The 12,247-nt window shown below is 44.1% G+C and overlaps 1 protein-coding gene across 6 annotated transcripts in view; it reads left to right on the top strand.

The window, feature by feature from the left end:
• Positions 1-12,247, top strand: part of REPS2 (RALBP1 associated Eps domain containing 2) — a 208,303-nt gene that overhangs the window by 82,140 nt on the left and 113,916 nt on the right. For all 6 annotated transcript variants that reach the window (XM_064483372.1, XM_031445822.2, XM_064483370.1 and 3 more), the window contains exon 6: positions 10,995-11,130. In XM_064483372.1, the coding sequence (XP_064339442.1) occupies positions 10,995-11,130 (136 nt within the window). The remainder of the gene's footprint in view (positions 1-10,994; positions 11,131-12,247) is intronic.

The following is a 12,247-nucleotide window of genomic DNA, read 5'->3' as shown; positions in this document are numbered from 1 at the left end:
TTGGTTTTTTCAAATGCATAGTATTTCATTGTGTGCATCTGCCATAAAGCATTTAACCAGTCCCTTCTGATCAGTATCTGCAACTTGCAGTCACAGTGTTTGTGTGTGTGTATATATATATGTATACCAATGTAAAGTCAGTTCCTAGAAGTGGAATAATTGCGTGAAATGACTACACATCTTAATTTTTTGGTATATACATAAGTTTTTATTGAAGTATAGTCAGTTTGCAATGTTGTGTCAATTTCTGGTGTACAGCACAATCCTTCAGTCATAGGAACATTCATATATTCGTTTTCATATTCTTTTTCACTACTACAAGATATAGAATATACACATTTTTAATTTTTGATAAAGAATTTTAAGTTGGAGGCTACTGATTTACACACTTACTGACAATGTATGAAAATGCTGATTTTTCTCATACCCATGGAAATGCATTGTGTTCAGGCGCTTAGGGATCTTGGCCAGTCTAATAGGTGAAACATAATATCTTGGTGTGGTTTTAATTAGCATTTCTCTTTCTTAGTGAAATGGACTATGTTAAGTTTAGGAGTCATCTGTTTTTCCTTTTCTCTGAAATTGCTTCTTAGTATCCTTTACCCCTTTTGTCTTTTGGATTATCAATGTTTCCTTATTGGTTTGTCATTCCTACCAGTCTGAAACCAGAAGCCTGTGTCTCCTTTCCTTTGGGTCAATGAGAGGCAGCAGTGTGTGTGGGAAATTCCTTGTGTGGTCGAGAGGAGGTCCTGGGCCTGAGGCCGTTGACAGAGGTTGGGGACCCCACTTCTTTTTGGTTCTGGAGCCCCAGGCCTGCTGGCACTGATGTCTTTTTGTTAACCTTCATGGCAGTAAAGTTGAGTTAGTTTATGGGTAGAGATTAGGGCTGGGAAAATTTTTCTCTTTTAGGAATGGTAAATGTCAACACTCTGTGTGTGTGTGTGTGTGTGTTGACCTCTCAGCATTGCTCAGACAACTCAGTTCTCTTCCTCTGACTAAAATTGAAGAGGAAGGGGGAAGAGGTGGGGAGGAGGAGGGAGAGACGGGTAGCAGGGAGGGAGAAGGTATGTGTGTGTTTGCTTTGTGTCTAACAGGAAGAACTGGCTTGATAAATTTTATCAGAACACATGTGACTAGTTCTTGACTTGACATCTTGTTTTACCAGATTCATTCCCCATTTGACTTCATACCCTAGCTGGAGTTTTGTCATCTCCTAAGAGGTAAAAAGTTGATCTATTTTGCTGAGTCTACCTAAGACCAGTGGTCACTATTACCTCAAAAGGTCCTCTGATTCATAGCATCCAGCCTCCTTTTCTTACTTAGAATTTTTTTTTCAGATTTTCTAGCCCTTATTTTTGAAACATTTTATTTGAGTGGATACTACAATTTACTTTTCTCAGCCTTAATCTTTTTTAGCTGTCTCTTGTTGTCTTCCTCAGGTGCTCACCATGTACCCACACTTCTTAACAATTTAAGTGACGGTAGTCGCCTGGATTTTTGCTGGAAGGCACTTATATATGAAAGACAAAAATGTTGTGTTACCAGATGAAAATAGTAAAGAGGTGCTGGATCACTGAAAGAAAGGGGATTCCAGGATATAATATAAGAAGAGGGTGCCTGGGATAGAAATTCAAGGATGTTTATAGGAAAAAGACGTTGATTCAGCGATATCACGACTGATTGGGGTTGTTGTCTTAAGGCCTTTCAGAATCCATGCTTACAGGTGGTGGGAATGGCGGAGGGGAAAGTAAGAATGCTGGGCTGGTCCATGTTCAAGTTCTAGCATCCGGATAGTGGTTTTACAAACGGGCTGGTTAGAGTACTGATGAAAGTATATGAGCACATTTTATTTGTGGGGTCACTGATGCTTTCTCACACCAATGGCAAACATTTCATTAAAGGCTTATCGTGTCCAGAATTTCCCTGGTGGTAGCTTTGGCCCACACTGATTTGGTAGACGGGGTGCCTCTGATTTAGCCCCTTGCATATAGCTGAAAACATATGATTGAACTCCTCGTCCCAGATAGTACTTTTTAAAGCTGGAAAGGAGTGTGGTGTTAGTTTCCAGCATATTCCCTGGATATCAGTAGATACTGTGGTGTGAATGTGAAAGGCTCCCTGATGGAGTCGCCATTTCAGCCGCTAGGTGCATCAGTGGTCCCTCCATCTTAGAAGAGCAGGCAGTATCATGGCCCCAATTGCCTAGCCCAAGAAGAGTCACTACTGAGTGAGTGCTTCTTTGGTTCCGCTGCTATGGTGGCCTCTTCACTTGGATGTGTCCTCAGTCCTCCCAACAGCCTTGCTTGCAAGGTGGAGTCCTCTACTCATCCATTCAGAAATACTTAGTAAGTGGCTTATATAGGTCAGTCACTGTGCCAGGGATACCCTGAGGATGACAAACATGATCCCTGCTCTCAGGGAACTTGCAGTCAAGCAGGGGAGAGGCATATGATAAGATGATCCCACCTCTGCGTGTATAATGGAAAACTGATAATTGCCCTAAAAACCGGAGAGTACTTGGGTAGCACATGACAGAGAAATCTGACCTGGTGCTGGAAAGTGAGGGAAGGTTTCCCTGAAGAAGTGATGCTTGACTGAGCTGTGAAGGAGGACCCACAGTTAACCAAGCAAAGGAAGGACTGTGCTGGAAGGTGAGGAAAGGGTGTCTCATGCAACGGGAAAAGTCTAGACAAAGGGCATGCTTGTTTTTAGACAACAGAATCTACTCTGACTAGCTTAAGCAAATAGGGATTTATAATAAGGGGTGTGGCTACCTGCCAAATCTTTGGAAGGGCTGAATATTCAGACTGTATTCTGAGATCGTAGGAACAGTTCCCCTAGACCCCACAGCAGGTCCGGACTGCTGGGGGAGCCCTGCCTATGCCACTATGAGAGCTGCAGAATGGGGCAGCAGCTGCCTAGTGGGTCAGCGCCAGCGCCACACCATGTGTGACCTGGGCTGGCAGCATGAGTGCTTTGTTCCCTGCCTCTTTCACCGTGTGACTCGGTTCTTAATCAGTCTTCCTGAGCATGTGTAGTGGCAACTAAGTCCCATGTGGAATTCTATCAGCGAAGGTGTTCAGACAGTGTAGTTTTTACCTCGCCATCGTCTGCCATGCAGGGAGTGACGTGGGTGGTGAGTGAGCCGATCTGGTATGTGGAGCATGGAGAGGAGGCCCGGGAAGAACGGAAAGGGGGCTGGTGTGGCTGGAGCCCAGGGTAGGGGAGATGATGGTGGGGAGGTAGGCAGAGCCCTGGGGGCCGGGTCACCACCTTTTAGGTGGGGAACTGTGGGCTCAGAAGTGAAGCAGCTGACCCATGTCTTGTGGTGAGCAAGTGACCATCCCAGATTTGAACCCAAATCTGTCTGCCTCCAGGACCTGCACTCTTTTTGTGCCTCAAATCTATAGCCGTATTCTCTAAAGCATTCCTTGAATTCAGCCTGAGTTCTTGGTGCATCTGTTTCTCATCTGACCTCAGGCTGCCTTGAATGTTAATGGTAGGGCAGTGGAGAAGAGACAGGCAGCCTTGACCACATCAGCAAGGATGGGGCTGGCAGGTTAGTGCAGTGGTACCGGTAGTCTGCAGCCTTATCAAAGTCTCCTCTCACTGCTGATTTCTTGCTTTCTCCTCGTCTTCTGTGCTGAGCAGAGAGCAAAGTCCTGACCATTATGAAGGAAAAATGCCCTTCTGAGCAGCAGATCTTGGTTCCTGATGGAGGAATTGGAGACAGTGATTACTCATGAACATTTCTTAGGTTAATCAAAGTAGTGTTAGTGCCACATACTAAAATAACAGGCGATGATTGAATATCTATATTGTGTGGCTCTCTGCAGGATTCTTTCCTGATGTGAAAACATGCCAGATGCTTATAAGCAAAAATTATGCAAGAAGTAAGATGGTGCTCTGTCTGTATAATTTAATAGTTCACTGGCCCAAATCTATAACTAAACTGGATAGTGGGGAGTGAGGTGAAAGTAAAGGATGTTCATATCCTCAACTGAGAGCCTCCATCTGCAGAATTGCAGCGATATTTTAGGCATTGCAGTGAGGTTGTTCATTAGAAGGAAATGGTACATTGTTACAGGATGGATGATTGGATAGGCCAGGAGAACTACATGCTGATTCAAAGTATGCACTCTGGACTCCGTTCATGTTCTGGCTCTACCATTTACTAGGTGTATGATTTTGGTGAGTCACGTCTCTTCCCTAATCCTCAGTTTCCTGTTCTGCAAAATGGGAATAATGGAACCTACTTTGCAGGTTGCTGTAAAGATAAAAATAGATCACATGTGTTAGGTACTTAAAATGTCTGGCACTTAGCAAATTAATGCGTCCATGTTATCTAACATTGTCCGATGTCTGTGGTGATCATTTAAAAAATTTAATTTATCTTAATAAGCAGCAACTGTGCATTGCGCATTAGACTCAGAGATTCCTATAGCTTGGCCATCAACCTTCTAAGCTGTTGAAATTAGCTCCCTCAGTGAGTTTGGCAATATCTTGTTAAAGGCATCTTTGTGGGTTTATTTCTGTGAAGAAACTGATAAACTTACATTGCTCTGCTAGGATTTAATTTTAACTAACTTCTCTAAAGGCAAAACCAGAAGTTATTTATTGCAGCTTCCTGTGAATCTATAATTATTTCAAAATAAAAAGTTAAAAAAATTTTTTTCCCCCCTGATTTCATAGGTAAGGCTGAGGGCCCAGCCTTTACACTGTTGGGTGACAGTTGTTGGTAGGTGTGTATGAAGTTAAGCTCCAGTGATCATAGGAGAGCTCAGGTTAGCCATTCTGTCTCTGGGTCAGAATTAACAGTTTGTCCATTTGTTTATTTGTTCCCTCATCCATCAAACATCTATTGAGTGTTTCCCACGTAATGGGCACTTTTCCAGGCTCTGGGACTACAGCTGTGATAAGAATAGACAACATTTCTGTCCTCAAGGGCCTTATATTAGAGTGAGAGTGAGATGGGAAACAATATAAATGAGATTATGGAGTATGATTGGGAGTGGCTGAATGTTACAGACACAATTGCTAAGCCCTGTCTCCTTTTCTAGCTCCTTTTCTTCATTCCTCATTTAACAGTTTTCCTGCAGTTGTACTGCAACCCTCTTTTCTCTTTACTCTGTATATCCTCCTCGAGAGTCTCCTTCAAACTCATGAACGATAAACTCATGTAAACCAAGCATAGAGAGACGGCTGCTGAGATGCCTCACGTGCCATCCCTGAAGATAGTCTGCATGGGCAAATTATAAAGGGGTTTGGGCTCAGAATGGTCTCATGTCATTAGGTGGTCGGATTACAAAGTGAAGATGGCTTCATGCTCCCATCTTTGGTGTGGGAGTGGCTGTGCCGTTGGGACTAGGCAGGTCTGCCTTTCCTTTGGGCCTCGCTTGAAGGATGGATTGGTCAGAGTGACGGCTGCTTTAACAAATATTTCCCGTGTTTTAATGACTTCCCATGATAGGTCTGTTTCTCCCTCATCTCACAGGTTGGCAGGCAGCTTTCTTCCACATGGTGATTCAGGTGCCAGGGCTTCTTTTGTCCTGTGGCTGTGCCCACCCCTTCTCAGTGGGTCCTGGACCTGCCTGGAAGTGGTGCACGTCTCTTATGCTCCGGCTGCATTGGCTAGAATGCAGTCCTGTGGCTGTGGCTAACTGCTTGAGGGGCTGGAAAATGTCATTCCTGGCTGGGCAGTCACTCAGTCAGGCCTGTACACCAGGCACAGTAGGGCGTGGGTGATCAGAGGACAGCCACCACAATCCCACATAGAAGCATGGCTGTGGTTTGCTTATGTCTGTCTGATGACAGATCAATCCCGTGATCTTTCTTAAGGCAAATATTAATTGTCATTTGGACTGTAGTCTAATCTTAGCAGCCTGGTAATGTCTTCCTCTTTAGGGTGGTTGAGTCTTCTCACATCTTTGCTCATAGGATCGTGCTTTGATCATGGTCACACTGGCATTCTTATTTCTGAGAAATTGTTGGCGGGGCAGGTGTCCTCACATATTCACCATGGGCTTGGTGTGAGTTTTTGTTCCCTCAGATGGTTTGTTTACTAAGGCACCTAAAGGACATTGTTCAAAGATCATCACACCCTCAGGTGAAATGGCTAGACTCTAAGGCAATATTTCCAGGAGGCCTCCAGGGTGGGATTACATTTGAAACAGATATGTTTTGTGGTTGAAACAATATACACCCCCTTCTTAAGTTCTTTCTGACAATGCCTCCTTGCAAGTCATATTTTTTTAGCTATGTTTGATTTTAAGATACTTCAGGGGCAAATGTCACCTTTTGGGATTTTATTAATAGTATTACTTTTTAATGAGTCTTTTGAAGTCTCTTTCATTATAAACAGGCTGTTTCCCCCAGAGATAACAACTTGTGGTGTCGAATATTTGCATTTCACTTGAAACAAAACCAAGGGTTTGAATGTTTTAAATATAAGCAAATCTAATTCTCCTGTGTCTAGAGAAACTGTATAATAAACCATATGTATGCGGCTTAAGCAGACAGATGTGGAAGATGCTCTCTCCCAACCCCCTTTTATATTTTCCTAAAAATTCTTGCAGAGCTCAGAATTGCCACCAAGTAGGAAATAACCCCTGCCTAGCCAACCAGACCACTAGAGCAGGAGTGGAAGTAGGGGAGGCCTCTAGGGTGCTTGCGGAAGTGGAGCTTCTCCTGGTTCTGGCTTCTGCTCAGAAGCCCCAGGCTCCATCTCTCCCCCATGCCCTTTCTCAATGCCTTCAGTCTTTGCAGATAGACATTCTCTCTCAGGTGACTGACCTTTCAGATCTTTGTCTGAAGGGTTGTCTCAATTTTTATGGTTGCCCTTTGGGTTCATTTGGAGGCGATGGTTCCCTGCATCTGGGACTTGTAGCAAGAGAGGTCCGGAGCTGTCATCCTACTGCTGGAATGGGCTTCAGCTGATGGGAACCATGTGTCTTTTTTCGCTTTTCTTCCTCTCATAGCCCTCCCTTCCACTGGGCCACCTTGACTTCTGGCCGAAGTTGCTGACCTGGCCTTAACTGGTCTGACCTTTAGTCTTTCCCTTCCACTCTCCTTACTAAAGTGATCTTTCTGCAACTCAAATCTGATTATTTCATTGTCCTGTGTCATACTTATTTGTGGTTCCCGATTGTCTTCTGGGTACAATTTGAACCCCTTAACCCGGTGCACCTGGGCCTTCATGGTCTGGACCATCTTGAGGCAGATCCACTCACATCCACTCTGCACTGGTGGCCTGTTCTATCTGTATGTAGCCGTTTCCAGAGATGGCTATTTTCTGTCCCTTTTCGGTGTCTTTGCAGATGCTGTTCCTTTTGCTTGTCTTGCCCTGCACATTCTGTAGCATTGCTTCTCAGACTTGAGAGCACTTTGCATCATCTAGCAGGCTTGTTAAACTGCAGATTCCTGGGCCTCACTCCCAGACTTGATGACTCACTAGGTGTGGGGTAGGGCTGGGGGTCTATGTTTCTGATGAGTCCCCACGTGATGAAGAGGCGGGTGGTTTGTGGACCACACCCTGAGCAGCAAGTGCTCTGGAGGTCCCTGGCTTACCACAGTGCACACTTCACTGTTGGAGATTGCCCGTCTTTCTCCCTCACTCCTGGGAAAAAGAATCTGGTTGACTGTTGGTGTATCCCTAGTGACTAGTGTCTGCAATATTGTTGGTGATCAGTAAGTGTCTGAAAGAATGAATGAGCGGGTCACTGTTCTTGCAGCAGAGTTCACATCATTTTGATTCTTGTAGCAGATCAGCTTATTTTGGGGATATTTCAGCTTAAGAGTGTGAAATGTGATCTACCCCTTCCATATCCCCTTCTCTGTTCCTGAAATCACTCAATGGATAAGGAACTTGAGAATTTCCCGCAGAGATCAGACCCTGGGACCGACAGGGACTTCTTTTGATAGATTTCAAACTTGAAAATATGAAATGGACTCACAGGCTTTCTGTCATTAAGCAAAGCATCGAGTAGTGTTTCTGCAACTCTTTCAAAATAAGACATACTCCTGAAGTTATTAGGGCCTGTCAATAAGTGGGCCTTGCCTGCTTTTTTAATGTCGGTGCTGTACGTGCTAGGGACAGTATGTGGAATAAAGGGTGATATGACAAGGCTCTAGTTCTCTAGGTTGAAGTCTGAGTGAAGATATTTAAGGACACTTTAAATGTACAAATGTGTGATACTTACCATAATTATAATAAGGATTCGTATTTTTTAAAGATGCTCAAATCACTTGGTTTCTCAAATCAATTAAAAACATACAGTGAGAGGCAAAGGAAAGAGATAGGTGTAGGTTCGCATGTTTAGCCAGTAGAAGGGCCACCGCATGTACGGGTTGTCAGTGTTCATATGCCCTCTCTTGTTATTGTAAGGCATTTTGGTTTCAGGGATCAGGAGCTCTCCTTGCCAGCTTACGTTTTCTTGAGAAAGAGGGAGGGGTTGGAGTTCTTATGGGAATTCAAGAAATGAGAGACAAGGAGTGGCCCAGCGGTCCCCAGGTGTGGGAGTTCTTAGTTATTCACATTTGTTCTGTCAGTAACAGGCTTTCCCCTAGTTGCCTTGAGTTTACTTCTCTGTCCACTCCTCTTTTGGCTGCCATCAACCACGCTCACCCTGGACTCTTTCTGAAACTTCTCTGCCTTATAGGTTCTGCTATGCTCGATTCTGGCTCCCTCATGACTTTGAGTCCCAGCTGGCCCTTACTTTGCATCATGGCCCTGCGATGCATCTGCTCAGGGTCTGTTTCCTCTGCTTGTTGATCTTTCTGCTCTTCATCCACATCCTCAAGAATGAGCATCTGGCCCAACTTGTTCTCGCTAGAGAAGAGCTTTCTATGCCAGAGCACCCTAGTGGCCAGTGGCTGGGTGCCCACCCACCCTGACTGGGACTCAGTTGGGTGAGACAGGGCATGAGGTGGGATATGCGGTGCACACGTGGCTGCCAGGCCCATCTTTGTAGCAGAGCTGGTGGTTAGGGGGCAGGCAGCGCCTTGGCAGTGGCTGTGGGTACACCAGAGAGCCCTTTGGGGCTAGGGTTCTTGAGGATGGATAGGATTGAGCAGGCTGGGATCAGAGGAAGGATGTTCTGGGGAGAAGACACAAATCTCACCCATGAGGAGAGGGCGTGTAGCAATCAGAAGCCTGCTATGACTGAACAAGGAGGAGGCTGGATTTTAAGGGTGCTAAAGGCCAGGTGGAGAAGGTGGATTGGTTTTATTGGGCAACAGGTCATCCTGTAAGCTTTTAAACAGAGGAATCGATCACTGTGATCTCCTGTCCATTCCTGCTGTAAGAATAGACTTAAGACCTGATAAGAGGCCACTGACACCACTCAGGAGTCAAGTTATGTAGGAGAGGAAGTAGAGTGAGCATGGTCATGGGACCGGAGAAATAATAGACATGGGCTGACACTAACAACACCACCTGGGCCTGGCAGCTTCGGTTCCATGCGGGAAGCGGAGTATATTCCAGGGGAATAGAAGCTGCCATGTCAGCACCAGGGAATGCAGCAGTCAACGCCCAGCACGGAGATTTTGGCAACAGATTAAAAAGAGGGGGCCATTATTTGCTGACTGCAGGGGTTCACTGAAGGATATGGGCACGTCCCTTAAGCTCTCTGAATCTATGTTTCCTCATCTAGGAAAAGGATAATAACACCTGCTGTGTTTACCTCTCAAATGTTTTGAGGTGCTCAGATGAGGTGGAGTGTGTGAAATGCTTCATAAATTTCAAAGCACTCTGAATTTAAGGTATTAACTAGTGGACTAACTTCCAGGGCATTTTAAAATGGTTGATTCACATTTGGTGGAAATTCAACTAGTATGAAAACTTCAAAGATGACATCTCAAGGTTAAATCACAGCTCAAACTTTCAGAGACTCATTTCTTCTCTGAATGGTGTCAGAGGAGAGCCCAGTATTCCTGGGAAGATTTTCTTCCAGAATGGTGTGTGTGTGTTGGGGAGGTTGGGGAAGGGCCGCTATGGCCTGCTGTCTTTTCTTGGGATAGTGAGTAGAATGCCCTCCTAATAATTAATGCCTTAATACTGTGTTCAGAAGCATGCAACTTGATGGCTTTTTATTAGTAGTATCTCTTCCTTTCCTCATGTCCTTTTGTCTTAAAGGTTCACCCTCCTTGTGTTCACCTTTTAATTCCACAAAGCGGCCCTTGGCAAGTAGCACCTTAGCCTTAGGATGGATGGGAGGGATGGAACAAAGCCCCGGGCTGCTTCTTCCAGAATCACCTTGTTTGCTTCTTTCCCCACTGCCTGGCAGAGCTGTTTTCTCCCGCATTACTTCTCTGTTATCCTGAAGTCCTCAAATTTGGCTTGCTCGCCCCCTAGTGGTAGGTCTGACGCGCCCCTTGTTACCCTGTTTGCTGCACTACCATGACAGCCCATCTCTCCACTCGGCTCTGCTACTGAGTAGAATCCCCAGTTCACACAGGTGGAATGAGAGGTTCGGTGGTCCTGACTTACCACTCACGTGGGACCTGGGGATGTGGGACTTGATTCAGAGTTTTTGATTCTCAGATTTATGCAACGGAAATGTCTCAGAAAAAAAGATGATGTGATTATAACTCTTCTAGATTAAAAAAAATGGTTTAAAAAGAATCTAGATTATTTTACTATCTACTCAGCTAATTTGAAAGAATCACAGTGTGGTGAATATTTGAAGATAAGAATGATTGTATTTTTTCTCTTCCTTCATCACATTGGAAGAACTTTCGTCACTCACCAAGTGTTCAGTATTTCATGCTCAGTACTGTTAACAATTTTGGGGAATACAACAAAAAAGTGTGAAACATGATGTCTGCCCTTCAGAAGTTTATATTCCAGTTAAATTCTAGTCGTGAGGTGTTTAAATTTATTCCTTTGAGAAAAACATAAATATAATGCTTGGTAACTTTTATTGGTGTTTAAAATTTCTACTTGGTTTCATGAAAGACAGATTCTCTGAGCATTGCTTATTTATTTATTTTTACAGTCCTTTTCAGTGGAGAGAGAACTGCAGGACCACAGTAATTACCCGGACGAACCCTGGAGGATAACAGAAGAGCAGCGCGAGTACTATGTCAACCAGTTCCGATCCCTTCAGCCCGACCCGAGTTCCTTCATTTCAGGTAACGAAGTCGTCCAGGGGTGAATGTGGGTCCCAGCTTGTTGTCTCCTGTAAATAACAGTGCACTGCCTGAGAAATAGTTCACACAAAATGAGCACGACAACCTTCTGTGACTTCAGTTTGTTTTTCTCCGAGGTTGAGTTTCTTATCAACTATCAACCACGAAGAAAAACACTTGGCAGTGATATTTGGAAAATGAGGTTTCCTTTTCAAAGGGGTTGAACGGGAATTTGGAGAAGCCTGGTCTGGACCCTGCGCCTGATTAGCCGGAGCAGTTCCTAAAGTGAACATGGCGACCGGGCAGCACCTTTAACTGTCAGTGTTAGAGTGAGGATGCAGGGGCACCTCGCAGAGAGCTGCTGTCTCTGTGTTAGCTGCACCTTGGAGTTCGAATTCATGCTCATTTGCTTTGGTGCAAGTCTTTTTCCTCTGGCTTTTTCTGAGAGAAAATATGGGAGGAACGTTGGCCAGCATTTTTATGTCCTCATGTTAGTTCTTCTGGGTTATCTTCAGAAATACATATTCCTATTGAGTTCTCATGTAAAACGCAGACAGAGAGGAATTGATTTAATTCCCGTGTGCCTACATTTTACTCGGCTGAAGACTAAACAGTGAATAGTAGAGTCTGGAAGAAAAAGTCGAAAACTTTCGTTTTATACTTCAATTGTAAAAAATAACAATATGTCCTTGATAATTGTAACCTGACCTACTGAAGTGGGGACTAAGATTAATTTTCTCTCGTGAAATAAGGCGTGTGTGTAGTTGAAATATACTTGTGTTAATGCAAACGTTTTCTGATTGGTGGTCATTGCTTTATTTGAAGGCAGAATATTGTAGATACAACAAATTAATTTTGACAACATGGTTTAGAAGAAAAGTAGAAACCCAGATTGTATATGATTAGTACTTGCTAACCTTACCCACTGCTTAAGTGAGTTTCTTCACAATGTATGCAGTTATTTAACCAAATACAAATAGATTGTTGTTAGGAATGTATTTATTTTCTTTTAACTTTTTTATTTCACAGAATTTCAAATATAGACACAACTAGAGTGGTTAGTGTAAGAAACCCCTATGTACCCATCACTCAGTTCTAACAATTTGGTTTTATTTCTAGC

This window comes from Camelus dromedarius, chromosome X, assembly GCF_036321535.1.
Source record: "Camelus dromedarius isolate mCamDro1 chromosome X, mCamDro1.pat, whole genome shotgun sequence".
NCBI lineage: Eukaryota > Metazoa > Chordata > Mammalia > Artiodactyla > Camelidae > Camelus > Camelus dromedarius.
This window is presented reverse-complemented; position numbering and strand designations above follow the sequence as displayed.